This window comes from Hemitrygon akajei, chromosome 7 (genome assembly GCF_048418815.1).
Source record: "Hemitrygon akajei chromosome 7, sHemAka1.3, whole genome shotgun sequence".
NCBI classification, from domain to species: domain Eukaryota; kingdom Metazoa; phylum Chordata; class Chondrichthyes; order Myliobatiformes; family Dasyatidae; genus Hemitrygon; species Hemitrygon akajei.
In genome coordinates, this window is record NC_133130.1 from 176789372 (window position 1) to 176806015 (window position 16644).

General features: G+C 41.1%; 1 protein-coding gene across 1 annotated transcript in view; it reads right to left on the reverse strand.

Moving 5' to 3' along the window:
* Positions 1-2206: 2206 nt before the first annotated feature.
* Positions 2207-16644, reverse strand: part of LOC140731204 (TNF receptor-associated factor 1-like) — a 58378-nt gene continuing 43940 nt past the window's right edge. Inside the window, exons 4-7 of the mRNA XM_073052669.1 lie at positions 14103-14513; positions 12190-12367; positions 7200-7348; positions 2207-2461 (exon numbers count right to left, since the gene is read on the reverse strand). Of these exons, the coding sequence (XP_072908770.1) occupies positions 2219-2461; positions 7200-7348; positions 12190-12367; positions 14103-14513 (981 nt within the window). The 3' untranslated portion in view covers positions 2207-2218. The remainder of the gene's footprint in view (positions 2462-7199; positions 7349-12189; positions 12368-14102; positions 14514-16644) is intronic.

Sequence of the window (16644 nt, forward strand, 5' to 3'; positions counted from 1 at the left end):
AAAACTACAATTGTTTTAATATTAACTCTAATGTTGAAAGAATGGGAATCTTTCTTACTTCCTATTACTTGATCTAAATATTGCAACTTCCCTTTAATTAAAGTTACTCAGGCCGGAATGTTCCTTTCATGGTTCTGGTATTTCAGGAAATGGGTTTTGAGTGAATTTGCAGAAGAGGTTGAATGGGGGTGTCTGACTGGAGTGCATTAGAATCGTTAAATCAAGTGGTAATGAGGGATGCCATGACTGAAGTGAGCAACAATTCTTTGGACAAATAGATATCATAAATTAGTAGGCTCAGGGACATATAATCATTTAGTTTTGGTAAAACAGGTTGAGTACCTCTTCTCCAAAATGCTTGGGGCCTGAAGTGTTTCAGATTTCGGATTTTTTGAATTGTGAAACATATAATGAGATAGCTTGGGATCGCTATCATTTCTGACTCAGAATTTACATGGTACTGGGAAGCAGTCTTTGTCTTACACTTGTTCATTACACATACATACTGATACAGCCATTCAGTGTGTTAGATTTTCATCAGCGATGATCTTGGCAAACTCATCAATGAATTTCTCTGCTCCTTCGCGATCAGCAGATGCCTTATCACCACAAATCTTTTAAAATTTAATACAGCGCCTTTTAGAAACATAGAAAACCTACAGCACAATACAGACCCTTCGGCCCACAAAGCTGTGCCGAACATGTCCTTACCTTAGAAATTACCTAGGGTTACCCATAGCCCTCTATTTTTCTAAGCTCTATGTACTTATCCAGAAGTCTCTTAAAAGACCCTATTGTATCCGGCTCCACCACCATCGCTGGCAGCCCATTCCACGCACTCACTACTCTCTGTGTAAAAAAACTTACCCCGACATCTCCTCTGTACCTACTTCCAAGCGTCTTAAAACTGTGCCCTCTCGTGTTAAATTCTTAAATTTTTGCAACCAGCCTACTGAATGCTTACAATTATCTTCAATTTTCAGTTCGTCTTGATAGATCTGTGCTTGTTTAATTATCAGTGAAACGTTAAGCGGCATACTGTGCGTTCACACTGCCGTTGATGAATCTACTCTTTAGATACACGACTGAGATCTTTTTTCGGCTTTATGTAGCATTTTTCCTATTTTTCATTAAATTCTTTCATTACATATTGCGAGGTTTCTTCTTCGAGTTGTTCGCAGTGTGCAGAGACCTGCGCACAGCCAGGGAGCCTTCTCAGCGCCTCGTAGAATTTTCCATTTGTCATGTCAGATCAACGCTCAGAAAATTTAGGATTTCAGAGATCTTCAGATTTTGGAATTTCAGCTGCTTTTCCACATGTGACCATATTTGTGACTGGTCACATGTGCAAACGCCTATAGTCTTTTGAAGTTGTCAGGAATGAAATAGTCATTGGGAGGAATTATGGAGGAAATTGGTATAGTTGCTGTCAAGGACTCAGTGAAATAGTCCCTGACGTCAGAAAGGTTAGGGGAGGTCCTGTTATGAGCATAAACTGTTGTAGTCTAGTTATTTCATTTCCTGTGACGTAAGTTCTGATACTAATTCAGTGCAGAAGAAAGAGCGATAAAGGTCTATATTTTATACACTCAGTGGCCACTTTATTAGTTACCATCTGTATCTAATAAAGTGGCCACTGAGTGTACATTCATGGTCTTCTGCTGCTGTAGTCCATTCATTTAAAGGTTCGACAGGTTCTGCATTCAGAGATGCTCTTCTGCACACCACTGTTGTAATGCTGGGTTACTTGAGTTACTGCCGCCTTCCTGCCAGCTTGAACCAGTCTGGCCATTCTCCTCTGACCTCTCTCATTAACAAGACATTTTCACCCACAGAACTCTGCGCACTGGATATTTCTTCACACCATTCTCTGTGAACTCCTGAGTGTTGTGCGAGAAAAACCCCAGGAAGTCAGCAGTTTTGAGATACTCAAACCACCCTGTCCGATACTATCAATCATTCCATGGTCAAAGTCACTTAAATTACCTTTCTTCCCCATTCTGATGTTTGGTCTGAACAATAACTGAACCTCTTGACCATGTCTGCATGTTTTTATGCATTGAATTGCTGCCACCCGATTGGCTAATTAGGTATTTACATTGATGGCCAGGTGTACAGGTGTATCTAATAAAGTGGCTACTGAATTTATGTCACGTGCTACCTATGGTATAAATTACACAATGCCAAATAGTAACCATCTCCCTAACATTTAGCTCATCTACTGTATAGATTCCTGTGGTCTGCCTGCAGGGACAATCTCTGCACCTACAAACATTTCATCATTGTCCACACACTCGGAGATGAACTGATTGAATTCAGACACTGTCACAAACATGGAGAAACCACATGGTGCGTTCATTCTTTCCACAGGCCTTTGTAAAGCTGGATCCTGGCTACATGGAGTGCACATCTTCAGAATGGACTGGTGTCGATCCCTTGGATTTAGTATAGCAAGTTTCACCTGTGAAAAACATATGCGTAATCTCAGCTTAATCTTTTGTGTAGCTGGATTTTAAATTATTGCAAACATACTAAATGATAGATCACGGTTTGCTGCCTCAGGAAATGATATTTATTCCTTTATTTCCCCCCTTTGTCGGCACAACAGCTCTTCCTTGCTCAAAAATTGAATGACTGCCTTCAATTGGCTCTGCACCTTCAGAGAGTTGTACCCTCACCTGAGAAATGTGTTCCACTTCAGCCCTCTTCTTCCTGCTACATCCATTCCGTCTTGTCCTGTTTTGTTTAGGACATAGAGGACACAGAATATAGAACAGTACAGCACAGGAACAAGCCTGCTATTGTACCGAACTACCTAAATGAATAATTAACTGTCTAAGTAAATTAATCTTTATGCTTAGACAATCTTAATTGCCCTATCTAAACATCAATGTCATATTAGCCTACGCTTACACCCCAGGCAGTGTAGTCCAGTCACCTACCATGCTCTATGGAAAAAAAAACTTGTCCTGCATATTTCCTTTGAACCTACTGCCTCTCTTTGTAATGCATGTCCTTTAATATTGGACATTTCAGCACTGGGGAAAATGACACTGGCTATCTACTCTATCTCTGCCTCTCATAATATTATAAACCTTCTGTCAGACTCCCTGCAGAGAAATCCATCCAGGTTTGCCGCACCTCTCCTGGACAATAGCAATATCTACTTCAAGATGCTATTCATTGATTATAGCTCAGTGTTCAACAGAATCATACCCTCAGCTCTAATCAACAAGCACCAAATCCTGGGTGTCTGTACCTTCCTCTGCAACTGGATCCTTGACTTCCTCACTGGGAGACCACAATCTGATCAGAAATAACATCTCTTCCTCGCGGACAATCAACACTGGCGCACCTCAGGGATGTATGCTCAGTCCGCTGCTCTAGTCTCTCTACATCCACCACTGTGTGGCCGCACACAGCTTAAATGCTATCTATAAATTTGCTCATGACACAACTATTGTTTGCAGAACTTCAGATTGTGATGAAGAGGTGTACAGGGGTGAGATAAATCAGCTGGTTGAGTGGTGTCACAACAGCAACCTTGCACTCAACATCAGTAAGACCAAGGAATTGATTTCAGACTTCTGGAAAGGGAAGTCAAGGGAATGCACACTAGTCCTCATGAAGGGATCAGCAGTGAAAAGGGTGAGCAGTTTCAAATTCCTGGGTGTCAACATTTCTGAAGAGCTATCCTGGGTCCAACATATTAATGCAATTATAAAGAAAGTACAATAAGGGGTTTGAGGAAACTTGGTATGTCACCAAAGACTTATGCAAATTTCTACTGTTGTACTGTGAGAGCATTTGAACTGGTTGCATCAATAGAGGGGCCACTACACAGGATCGGAAAAAGCTGCAGAAAGTTGTAAACTCAGCCAGGTCCATCATGGGCCCTAGTCCAGCATGGTCAGATCAGCCAAGACTGTTTTAAATGACTGGGCAGGCTCGACGGGCCAAAAGGCCTACTCCTGCTCCTATTTCTTATGTTCTTATGAAGACAACTTCAAAAGAGGCAGTGCCTCAAAAAGGTATTGTCAGTAATCCATTATTAAGAATCCACATCACCCTAGACGTGCCGTCTTCTCATTGCCATCATCAAGGAGGAGACACCAGAGTCTGAAGACACACTCTCAACATTTCAGGAACAGCATCTTCCCTTCCGCTATTAGATTTCTGAATGGATGATGAACCGATGACCACGACCTCACTAATTTTTTTACTCTTTTTTGCATTACTGTACTTATTTAATTTTAAAATACATTTCTTTAAAAAAATATTACGCATTCCAATGTACTGCTGCTGCAAAACAACAAATTTCATGACATATGCCAGTTATGTTAAACCCCATTTTGATTCTGATTGTAACAAATGCTCTCTAATCCAGGCAGCGTCCTGGTAAAGCTCTTCTGCACCCTCTCCCAAGCCCTGACAACTTTTTAATGGGATACCCATAATTGAGTGCAATACTCCAGATATGGCCTAACCAAAGTTTTATAAATTTGCAATATAACTTCCCAACTTGTGAACTCAGTGCCTTAACTAATAAAGGCAAACATGTCACACGTCTTCTTCACTCCCTATCAACCTGGGCAGCCACTTGGATGGAGCTAGGGACGCAGAGCCCAAAATCCCTCTGTACATCAACACAGTTGCCATTAGCATTGTACTGTCTCTTTTACACTTGATTGCCCAAAGCACAACATCTCACATTTAACTGGATTGAGCTCCACTTTCCATTTTTCCATCCATACTTGCAACTGATGCACATCCCACTGTATCTGTTGGCAATCTTTTACATTATCCACAACACCACAAATCTTTATATCAGTTTGCCACCTCCATCACCATGCCCTTAATTCACTGCTCTCCTAATCCTCAACCACATCTGAAAATCCAGAGTGGGCACACCTTTCTCTTGCATTGTTATCCTTCCCTCATCATTAAATGCCCTTTCCTTTCGATTCTACTTTCTCCTGTGTTTATCTCACTTTTAGAGATGGAGTCTTGCTCATCTTAGCCTTGCTCTTTCAAACAAGGTATTCAACTTTTTCTTTTGCAGTAAAATACAAAATTGACTCTGCCGTTCCTATTTTCTCTGCTTGAGTGCAGCTGTAATGGAGTATAGAGAGCATTGCCTTTTTCTGTGCAAGATAATATTTCTAGAGTAACATACAGAGATTAGGAAGCATCTGTGAAAGTTGATGTTTAGGGCCAAGAGCCTTCATCAGGATCACGAAATGCTGAGTTCCACCAGCATTTTGTATGTGTTACTCTGGATTTCTGGCATCAGCAGAATCTCTTGTGTTTATAAATAGTGTTTCTCAATGTTGAGAATAAGTTTGGTAAAGAAGCTGCTGTGATGGTACACATTCCACTACTTCTCTTTACTGTTCCTACTACATTTGGTTTTGGTTCCTCAATTTTTGGAGAAAAACTATTTTCATTAATGTTGGGCAGTGACTCCTGTAGACTTTACTTCATCTAAATTAGTGCATACGGTGCAAACTAGGGAATAGCCAGAAATGATTGTGGAGTGTGTCATTCAGAAGTTTAGTCCTATGTGGGCAGGACTTGGGGGGTGGATAGTTTACAATAGCCTAAAGCAAACAATGGAATAAAATGTTGAAAATTAGAAATTGCCAGAAATAAACAGCTGGAGTTAGCCGCTTAAAATACCTGACCCCTATGTACTGTGCTGTAATGTTCTGATAGAAAAATGAGGGCTTCCCCCCCTCCCCCTTTCTTTCTCCCGAGGCCTCCCGTCCCATGATCCTTTCCCTTCTCCAGCTCTGTATCACTTTCGCCAATCACCTTTCCAGCTCTTAGCTTCATCCCACCCCCTCCGGTCTTCTCCTATCATTTCGCATTTTCCCCTCCCCCCACTACTTTCAAATCTCTTACTATCTTTCCTTTCAGTTAATCCTGATGAAGGGTCTCGGCCTGAAACGTCGACAGTGCTTCTCCCTATAGATGATGCCTGGCCTGCTGTGTTCCACCAGCATTTTGTGTGTGTGGTTATGTAGAAGGGAAGGTTTCGGTTGATCTTGGAGTAGGCACAGCATTGTGGGCGGAAAGGCCTGTACTGTTTTTAATGTTCAATGTTCTATTATACCTTTGATTATTTATCCATATTAAAAATGCTATCTTAATGCAAATTATTGTTCTTCAGTTCCTAATAATGGCTCTTTCAGCAGCTTTTGAGGAACTTGGTCAGTCAACCTTGTATAAACCAGATGTTTTTATTGAAAATTTAAAATTATTTCTGAGATTAAAAGTTCTTCTAAACTGAGCCAGATTATGTATTTTTAATAGAAATCAAAATTTGAATTGTTAGATGCTGTGAAGCAGGGGGGTTCTCAAATTTTTTAATGCCACGGACCAATACCATTAAGCAAGGGATCTGGATCCCATTAAGTTTGGGAACCCCTGGGAGCTTTAGCAAAGCTTCATAATCATCCTCAGGGCTGCATGGTAATGTAATGGTTATCACAATGCTTTCCAATACTAGCTGTAAGATTAGGGTTTGATTCCCACTACTGTCTGGAAGGAGTTTGTATGTTCTCCCTGTGTCCAGGTGAGTTTTTTTGCAGTTCTCTCCAACATTCCAAAGCTGGACAGGTTAGGGTTAGTAAATTGTGGTCATGCTACATTGGTGCTGGAGGCATGGCAACATTTGTGAGCTGCCCAGCACATTCTCCGCTGACTTGATTTGATGCAAATAATGAATTTCACTGTACATTTTGATGTGCACGCAACAAAAAAAAGCTTATCTGTAATCTTTGTCAGTGTCAACAGAATGTTCATTTACACAAATAACTGGTGCTTAAGGTGAACTTGACTTCCTGGGAAAATGTGCCCCAACAAGTGAGTGATCTCCCTACTTTTAGCTAGAAACATTAACTCACCAAAAATACATTTGGACAGATCGCATATGATTTACAAGAAACCAACCACTTTTGCTTTTAGGAACAGAGCGCCAAATATTTCAATTCATAAATTAGAAGCACATGCCACTGTGCAAGATGTTTTAACTTTGTGCATAAGTAAGACTACAGAACGTAATAATGCTATTTGACAAGTATTTAAAAGAGGGAAGGATCCCATCTAATAGTTTGAGCAAATAAAAAGTGCACATGAAGGAATTTGAGCATGAGATGAGGTTAGCAACATACTTGTACTATTCCATAATTCCTTACGTTTTCTTTAAAAGGCCACTGAGTCAAGGCATCATATTGTCCTTTGAGTAAAATATAATAAAGTGAAATGTGTGTTCCCTTCGTGTCTCCATGGCCATTCAGGTAGATTCGTAGACACATCTTATAACTATATGTGGAGAAGTAAAATTCTGTGAAAGTAACAGAGAAAAAGGAATCAATTTTAGACCTAAACACGAGAGATTCTGCAGATGCTGGAAATCCAGAGCAACACATACAAAATGCTGGAGGAACTCAGCAAGTTAGGCAGCTTGAATGGAGTGGAGGCTTTGGGCTGAGACTCTTCATCCAGACTCATAGAAATGCTTAAAATTATGAGAGACATACAGTCAGTATCCACCTTTCTAGGAACCTCCTGTATCTAGTAAAGTTGCCATTGAGTGCATGTCTGTGGTCTCCTGCTGCTGTAGCCCATCCACTTCAAGGTTTGACATATTGTGCATTCAGAGATGTTCTTCTGCACGCCAGTGTTGTAACACGTGGTTGTTTGAATTACTGTCACCTTGAACCAGTCTGGCCATTCTCCTCTGACCTCTCTCATTTACAAGGGATTTTCACCTACAGAACTGCCGTTCACTGGATGTTTTTTTGTTTTTCACACCATCCTCTGTAAACGCTAAGAGACTGTTGTGTGTGAAAATCCCAGGAGATCAACAGTTTCTGAGATACTCAAACCATCCCAATAATCAATTCTACAATCAGTCACTTGATCACTTTTCTCCCCAATTCTGATGTTTGATCTGAACAACAACTGAACCGTTTTAAGGATTGAAAATACATTTGTTATCAAAGTACTGTATGTATGCAGAAGAAAGCCCTGAGATTTGTCCTTGACCATGGCTACATGCTTTTATGCCTTGAATTGCTGCCACATGATTGGCTGATTAGACTTTGCATTAATAAACGTGTATAGGTGCAGCTAATCAAGCAGTCACAGAGTGTAGCTGCATTAGGTGGTAACTACCTTGTCCCCAAACCCGAGGAGCAAGTTATTCCTAGAAAGGTACATTCAATGAGATACTAGAGGAAGTGGTTAAGGCAGCTACAACAGTATCATTTAAGAAGTCCTTGGATAGCTACATGGAGGGGCAGAGCTTAGAGGGATATGGGCTGAACACAGGAAATCGGAACAAGCTGGATAGTCACTGTGGTCGGCATGGACTGGTTAGGCCAAAGGGGCTGTATGCATTCTTTTTGCTCAATGTGCATTGTTCCTTTCTGTGCCTTATGGTGCATCAGGCAGTAAACAATCTCTTTTAGAACATAGAATAGTACAGCACAGTACAGGCCCTTTGGCCCACAATGTTGTGCCGACCCTTAAACCCTGCCTCCCGTATATCCCCCCACCTTAAATTCCTCCATTTACTTGTCTAGTAGTCTCTTAAATTTTCTTGTCTGTTTTGTCTGTATTTTGATGAGGCTGAGTTGCTAGCTTCACCACTCAACCCAGCAGAGATGGAAAATGTGCAGAGAGCCGGCCGGATTCGAACCCAAGCCCACTCGCCTCGAAGTCTGGTGCAGATGCCACTACACCATCGGCCTGTTTGCTCAATCACTCTAATTTAAATATATCCTCCAATTATCATTATAATTTTACAGAAAACACAGCTCATTAGTGAAGCAGTTTAAATTCTTACACACAGAGAAAAATAAATTCTCCTTAAGTTTATAAATACTCCTTTAAATATATTTTCAAGAAGAAAATGGAAATGGAGAGAAAAGTATGAAATAATGGTGTTGTATTTTCATTGGTCAATACAGGAAGCATTAACCTGTCATATAAACCGGCCCCTTAACGAAAATCTTAAGCGGCTAAATACCATAGCTAAAACAGAATCAGCTGGAAAAGCTCAGCAGATTTCTCCACAGATGCTGCCTGACCTGCTGAGTTTTTCCACTATTTTATGTTTTATCTTTCATTTCCTTTGATTTTCATTTACTGGGGAGAACATATACTTCATTTTTTTTTACACAATCCCATTGTATAATTACATTGCACATTTAAAAATTAGCAAGTCGAAGTCTGTGAAGTTATTAGCTTTAATATACATTCAAGCTGAAGACAATTAACTCAATATTTCCAATTGATGACAATCTAGAGTGATGATTTCTACTGTAACCACATTTAATATAGTAACATCTGAGCAATTAATATACTCTATGCTGACACCCACTGTTGTCGTATTTCTGTTATTGCCCGGGTATCAGTAGAAATAATGGAGCCTTTCTTGAAATGACTTGTAAAGGTTTGGTGGGAGCAGTTGGCGGCTTAACATTCATATTATTAGTGTGTCCTCCCAGTCATCTGAAGGCAGAACAAAATGTTTAAAATTTTAAATGCACGAAGTCTGCAGATGCTGGAAATCCAAAGCAACATGCACAAAATGCTGGGGCAACACAGCAGGTCAGGCAATGTATATGGAAATGAGAAAATGGTCAACATTTCAGCCAGAGTCCTGATGAAGCGTCTTGGCCCAAAACATCAACTGTTTAGTCTGCCTGACCTGCTTAGTTCCTCCAGTGTTTCCTGTGTGATGTTTAAACTTAAATCATTTTTTTGTTCAATAAATCTTTACCCCATTGTATGTGTTGACGTTTGACAATGACTCGGTGAGTACTCTAGTGGAAATTTTGAAGGGCTGTGGGTGCTACCCTGTCCTAACTCTAGTCTCATTTTGAGAGGTTTGCTAAATTCTGTCAACTGTGAGCAACTCCGCATGGTTGTAAAGAAATCACTTGGGCAAATATTACTCACCATTCACCTAGTTATTGTACTCTAAAGGGGAAAAACGATCACAGATAATCTATTTTCACCTAGATCATCAGTGCAGCTAAATCTATTTCCACCAATTAGATCCTTTTGACACATTTTGCAGTATTTTTACTGCAAAGGAACACATTAATCCTTCCAGTTTCCCCAGTACATCGGTATTTTGCCTAGCTGAACATAATGTGAAAATGGAGAAGCAGAGTATTTTTTTGAATGGGGTGGCAGTAAACGGGATTGGTGATCATGAATTGCTGAGAATTACCATGCAGGTGCAGTAAGCAGTTAGAAAGGCAAATATTTTGTTGATGTTTATTGTGAGAGGATTGATGTAGGAGCAGAAGTAGGCCATTCAGCCCATCGAGTCTTCTCCACCAATCCATTGTGGCTGATTTATTATCTCTCTCAACCCCTTTCTCTAGCTTTCTCCTCATAAACGTTGACACCCTGACCAATCAAGAACCTGTCCACTTCCCATTTTAAATATAGTCAGTGACTTGGCCTCCACAGGCATCCGTGGCAATGAATTCCACAGATACACTACCTTCTGGCTAAAGAAATTCCTCCTGAACTCTGCTCTAAAGGGATTTTGAAGCTATGCCCTGTGATCCTAGACTCTCCCACTATAGGAAACATCCTCGCTGTGTTCACTCTCTGTAGGCCTTTCGATAATCAATCCCACCCGTTCTTCTAAACTCCAGTGATCACAAGCTCAAAGCCATCAAACGCTCCTCATATGTTAACTCTTTCATTCCCAGGATTGTCCTCGTGAACCGCTTCTGGATCTTCTCCAATGTCAGCAAATCCTTTTTTAGATAAGGGGCCCAAAACAGCCCACCATGTTCCTAGTGCATTCTGACCAATGCTTTATAAAGGCTCAGCATTACATCAATCCTCAATTGAACAGAGCATCTAGTGAGACCACATCTAGTATATCGTGCATGATTCTGGTTTTCCTGCCGCAGTGAAAGTTCATTAGATTGATTCTTCTGTTGATTAAAAAGATCTACCTAGATTTCAGATGAATAGAAGATTATCTCCAGTGAACATATAGATTGTAAATTAAGTTTTCATTATTCTGAACAACAATAAAGAGAAATCTCTTCTCCCATACTTGGCAAATCTTTGGAATTCACTGCCTCTGAGAAATCTGAAGGCAGTGAATTCCAAAGATTTGCCAAGTACTGGGTGAACAGACAGAGATCAATAGATATTTTAGGTATTAAGGGAAACAATGGATATGTGGTTGGTGAAGGAAAGTGGTGCTGAGGTAAAAGGAACAGTCATGATCTTATTGAATGGATAGAGTGGACGTAGAGAAGATGTTTCCTATAATGGGGGAGTCTAGGACCAGACACCACAGCCTTAGAGTAGAAGAACATCCCTTAGAAGAATGAGAGGGGATCTTATAGAAACATGTAAAATTATGAAAGGGATAGATAAGATAGAGGCAGGAAAGTTGTTTCCACTGGTAGTGAGACTAGAACTAGGGGACATAGTCTCAAAATTCGGGGGAGTAGATTTAGGACGGAGATGAGGAAGAACTGCTTTTCCCAGAGAGTGGTGAATCTGTGGAATTCTCTGCCCAATGAAGCAGTGGAGGCTACCTCAGTAAATATATTTAAGACAAAATTGGATAGATTTTTGTGGTAGGGGAATTAAGGGTTATGGGGAAAAGGCAGATAGGTGGAGATGAGTCTGTGACTAGATCAGCCATGATTTTATTGAATCAGGCTTGATGGGTCAGAAGGCCTACACCTGCTCCTATTTCTTATGTTAAGATGTGGAAAAATTTCTTTAGCCAGAGGGTGGTGAATCTGTGGAATTTATTGCCACAGACAGCTGTGGAGGTCAAGTCATTGGGTATAATTACAGTCAAGATTGGTAGGTTCATCATTAGTAAGGTTGTGAAAAATTAAGGGGAGAAGGCAGCAGAATGGGGTTGAGAGGGATAATAAATCAGCCATGCTAGAATGGTGGCGTGGACTCAATGGGCCAAATGGCCTAATTCTGCTCCTATGTGTGGTTAGGGTCTATGTATAGTGAAGCAGGCTTGAAGATCTGAATGGCTGCTTCTGTTTTGTATTTGCCAGACTGAAACAAACAAAATTAAGGGTTTTTTTTAAAAGAATTTTCTCCTTATGAGTTGTTGTTAAAAGTGGAGCGTCACATTTACACCAGAGATGGTGTCACTTCATTTCTTACCACTGGAATCCAAGTATGGCCTTATTCCATCGATGGCTTCTTGAAGCCTTCTTTTGATTTGTGGGATTTTCCAGATGAACAGGCCGCAGTGCGTCATGGTTTCCAGTGCCATGATTTTTGCAGTACAGCCCTGTATCGCCTGCTCTGTTTGATCCAGTCTCGACTCGAGGATTGCCACCTTTTGCGAGACAATGTTTAAAAAAAAATCATTGCAAAGAAAGTGTTTATTGAATCAGATAAAGTTCTTAATGCATGCTAATTGCTTTACTGTAATACGGAAGAGTTGAATAAATTAGAGGTTCTTAAAATCTCACTAGCAACCAAAATCTTCCAAAATAACAAACTGCTGGAGGAATTCTCAGGTCAGGCAGCATCTGTAAAGCAGGAGTTCCAATCTTTTTTATACATGGATCGCTACCAAAAACTGAGGGGTCCATGGACCCCAGGTTGGGAGCCATTGTGGTAAAGGAATATAAACAGGACAGTAGAAGGGACAGTACAGCCAATTGTGACAGTTCAAATTACTCCTATGACCCCGTTCTCTCTCTGCCACCCTGTTTCTTTAACAGTGGGAATTCTTTTGAATACTGAAAAATCAAATTTTTTTGGGTGCTGTTATTATGCCCTAAAGATGTAAAGTCAATGGAAAACTAGAAAAATGGCATGAAAAAAAATTAAATACTTAAAAGAAAGTAAGAGGTGGTGAGATCCAGAGTATTAGTTTAATCAGTAGGAGAAGATGCAGCACAGCTGTATCATTTATTAAAGGGAAACACAATATTGCTCCCAGGAATTTCCTCATCTGAACAGTGTATTGAGTGCATTCGTTACTAGTATAGCTTCTACAAAGCTTTAAAAGTAATAACTGGAAGCTGAATTAAGGGATGAACGTGGATGGGTTGAATTATTTTTCTCATCTGTAAAGATCTGAAGACCTTTGCAAAATCTACAGTAGCGTAGCAGCATGACGCTATTACAGCTCGGTGCATTCCAGAGTTTGGAGTTTAATTACGACGCCTCTCTGTAGGGAGTTTCTGTACATCCTCCTGTGGAATGCATGGGATTTAACCGGTTTCCTCCCACAGTCCCAAGATATACTGAGCAGGTTCATTGGTCATTGTCCCACTTGGTGGCACACCGGACTCCAGAACAAAGGTTCCTGCATTTGAATCCAAGTCGGGTCAAGCATCGAGCTAGCAACTCGGCCTCGTAAAAACAAGAATAGCTTGTACGGAAACACTGTCATGATGGTGCCCTGATAACTCCACTGCTGAGCTAAGGGCTACTCTTCTTCATTAGTCATTGTAAATTGTCCCTTGATTAGGTTAGGGTTAATTGAGGTTGTGGGGTTGCCAGGGTGGCTTGGCTTCTGCACTAAATAAAAATAAAAACACACAGTACTGTTACTGTGTTCCTCCTCCCACAGATGCTGTGGAATTTGCATAATTACTATTGCAGCAAGATGGAGTGCTAAGTAATTTTAATAGCTTACACTCAATGCAGCAGCCAGATTCACTTGGCTGGACCATGTAAAGGAAGCTGAGCAGCAAGGAAATCTTGTTTGCATCCTTAAGAAAGAATGACCTTGGCAAGACAGTCAATTGCCATGCCAACCATTGTCTTGGTCAGGGTATATTGGATGCAAGTGATTGGAACAGCAGAAGAGACAAAAACTGAGGCCAAACAATGATGCTAAAATTATACCTTCTTAGAGTTTTCTGAAGTTGTATTGATGGAAACATGAAGGGAAGAAAGTACCCCACTGGCATATTTTTATCTTAAAGGCTACAGGTCAAAAAGGACATGGAATTGGGTAGAGCAAATACAAAAGAAACAAAGGTCAGCAGTTACTCTTTTAGGCTTTCACTAATGAAAAATCCATTTAAAATGAAGGAATTAATATTTTAACCAACCTTATTTTCGACATCAGTAAATACTTGCTCATTGCTCTCTGTCTGTCTGCTCAAAGTGGCTACAGTCCTTGAGAATTCGTTAATCTTCTTTGGCACAGATGTCACTTTCTCTTCAAAGGCGGCGAACTTGGTCTCAACAATTGTTGCACTCTGCTCTGCTGCTTCCAGGCGCTTGCAGAACTCTTGCAGTTCTTTGCAGATTTCCTTTATCTGGCGATCGTTCTGAAGAGATTTGACCCTCAGTTGTACTTTATCAGTTTCTCCTTCCAGCAGTGTTAACGTTCTTGACATTTCTGGTGGCAAGTTAGCAAGGGCTGCCGCCTGGCTGAGCTTTGCAAGTTGATTCATTAGAAGGTTAAGGTGTTGTCTGACAGATCCAGCTTCATGTTCCTGAATCTTTGATCTTCCTCCCTGGGGGGGGGGGGAGGGGGGGAAGACAATCAGCTTTGTGTAGCGATTTGAGTTTTGTGGAAATGGCAGAAGAGGGCATTTTCTCTTTAAAGGATTCTCAGGCTCAGCAAGAGGAAGGAATACAGTACATTAGGTTATGATGGACTGAGGCTCCTGCGTAAGACAGCACAGCCGAAGATCCTCTCGGATTGGAATTGGCAAAAGAGGGGTGACGTGGTCCCAAAAAAAATTTGCTTATAGATGATAATGATTGGAAGTACACCTAGTGGCCACTTTATTAGGTACAGGAGTGGACCCCAGTGTGGTTTTCTGCTGCTGTACCCATCCACTTCAAAGTTTAATGTGTTGTGCGTTCACAGATGCTCTTCTGCACACCACTGTTGTAACACGTGGTTATTTCAATTACTGTCACCTTCCTGTCAGTTTGAACCATTCTCCTCTGACCTCGTCATTAACAAGACATTTTTGCTCACAGAACTACTGCTCACTGGATTTTTTTTTTTGGTTTTTGCACCATCCTCTGTAAACTCTAGACACTGTTGTGCATGAAAATCCTAGGAGATTAACAATTCCTTAGATACCTCCCCGCCTGGCACCAACAATCATTACACGGTCAAAGTCACTTCGATCGCATTTCTTCCCCCATTCTGATATTTGAACAACTGGACCTCCTGACCATGTCTGCCTTGAGTTGCTGCCACGTGATTGGCTGAACAGATATTTGCATTAACAACCAGCTCGCCAGGTGTACTTGATAAAGTGGCCACTGATTGTTCGAGGCATTGACTGTGATAGCAAAGGGTAGGGGAAAGATGTTGCAACCAGTAAGTACTGAGGCAGAGTCCAGCATGTAACTCTAGCGAAGGACAACTGGTGTTGTAGGTGCAGACCTTAGGATTGTTAGACACCAAGGTAGCTTGGCATCTAAATGGCCAGAATATTAATGCACTTTTTCCTACCCAACCTCATACAATTTCCCCTCGTTTATTTGTTAATTATGTGCCGTGTTGTCTGACGTGGGCGATCATGGTCTTTCCCTGACCATGATTGTTCTTGGCAAATTTTTCTACAGAAGAGGTTTGCTGTTCCATTCTTCTGGGCAGTATCTCTGCAAGACAGGTGACTCCAGTCATTATCTATACTCTTCAGAGATTGCCTGCCTGGTGTCAGTGGTCGCATAACCAGGACTTGTGATATGCACCGGCTGTTCATACGACCATCCACCACCTGCTCCCCTGGCTTCATGTGACCCTGATCGGTGGGGAGGAGGGGGCCTAAGCAGGGGCTATACCATGCCCAAGGGTGACCTGCAGGCTAGCGGAGGGAAGGAGTGCCTTCCACCTCCTTTGGAAGAGACAATCTCAGCCCCTTGTACCCAGTCTAAATCCAACTTTGCTCTATGCTACACTCACCTACTGGTCTAATTTTCCAATAGAGACCCACCACTGCCAATTTCCTGGGCTGTGATGCAGGAAGATAGTACAGGGTGCCAAAGCAGATTTTGCAGGGTGAGGTATGAGAGTGTTGGGTTACAGGACTATGACACAGATTAAACTGGTGCCAAAAAGTAATACTATAGTAATGCTCTTCTGGGAATATCTTTTCTCAAGGTTAAAGCCTTGAATTTATTTTTTATTGGATTTCCCTCAAAATTTCCCTCCATGGAACTGATTGATAGGGGGAATGTAAAAGGAGATTTCCCATTACTGAAGTTGTCTTCTACATTTTCCCTACTGAAGTGTTTTGGACTTTTTCAATCACTGTTCTGTTTAGGAAATGAACCCACTGTATTTGCTTGATATAGCTACATTGACTACATATCTACATTGATATCAGCAGTTTCACCCCGTCTAGCACCAACAATCATTCCACGGTCAAAGTCACCTAGACCACATTTCTTCCCCATTCTGATGTTTAGTCTGAAAAAAACAACTGAACCTCTTGACCATGCCTGCATGCTTTTATGTATTGAGTTGCTGCCACCTGATTGGCTGATTAGATATTTGCATTAACACTCAGCTGTACCTAATAAAGTGGCCACTGAGTGTACATAGACTGATTGTATGTACATGAAGTGACACCAGGTGCAGGAGTATCTGAACGTAAGGTGACTCTGACAGGAAATGATGAA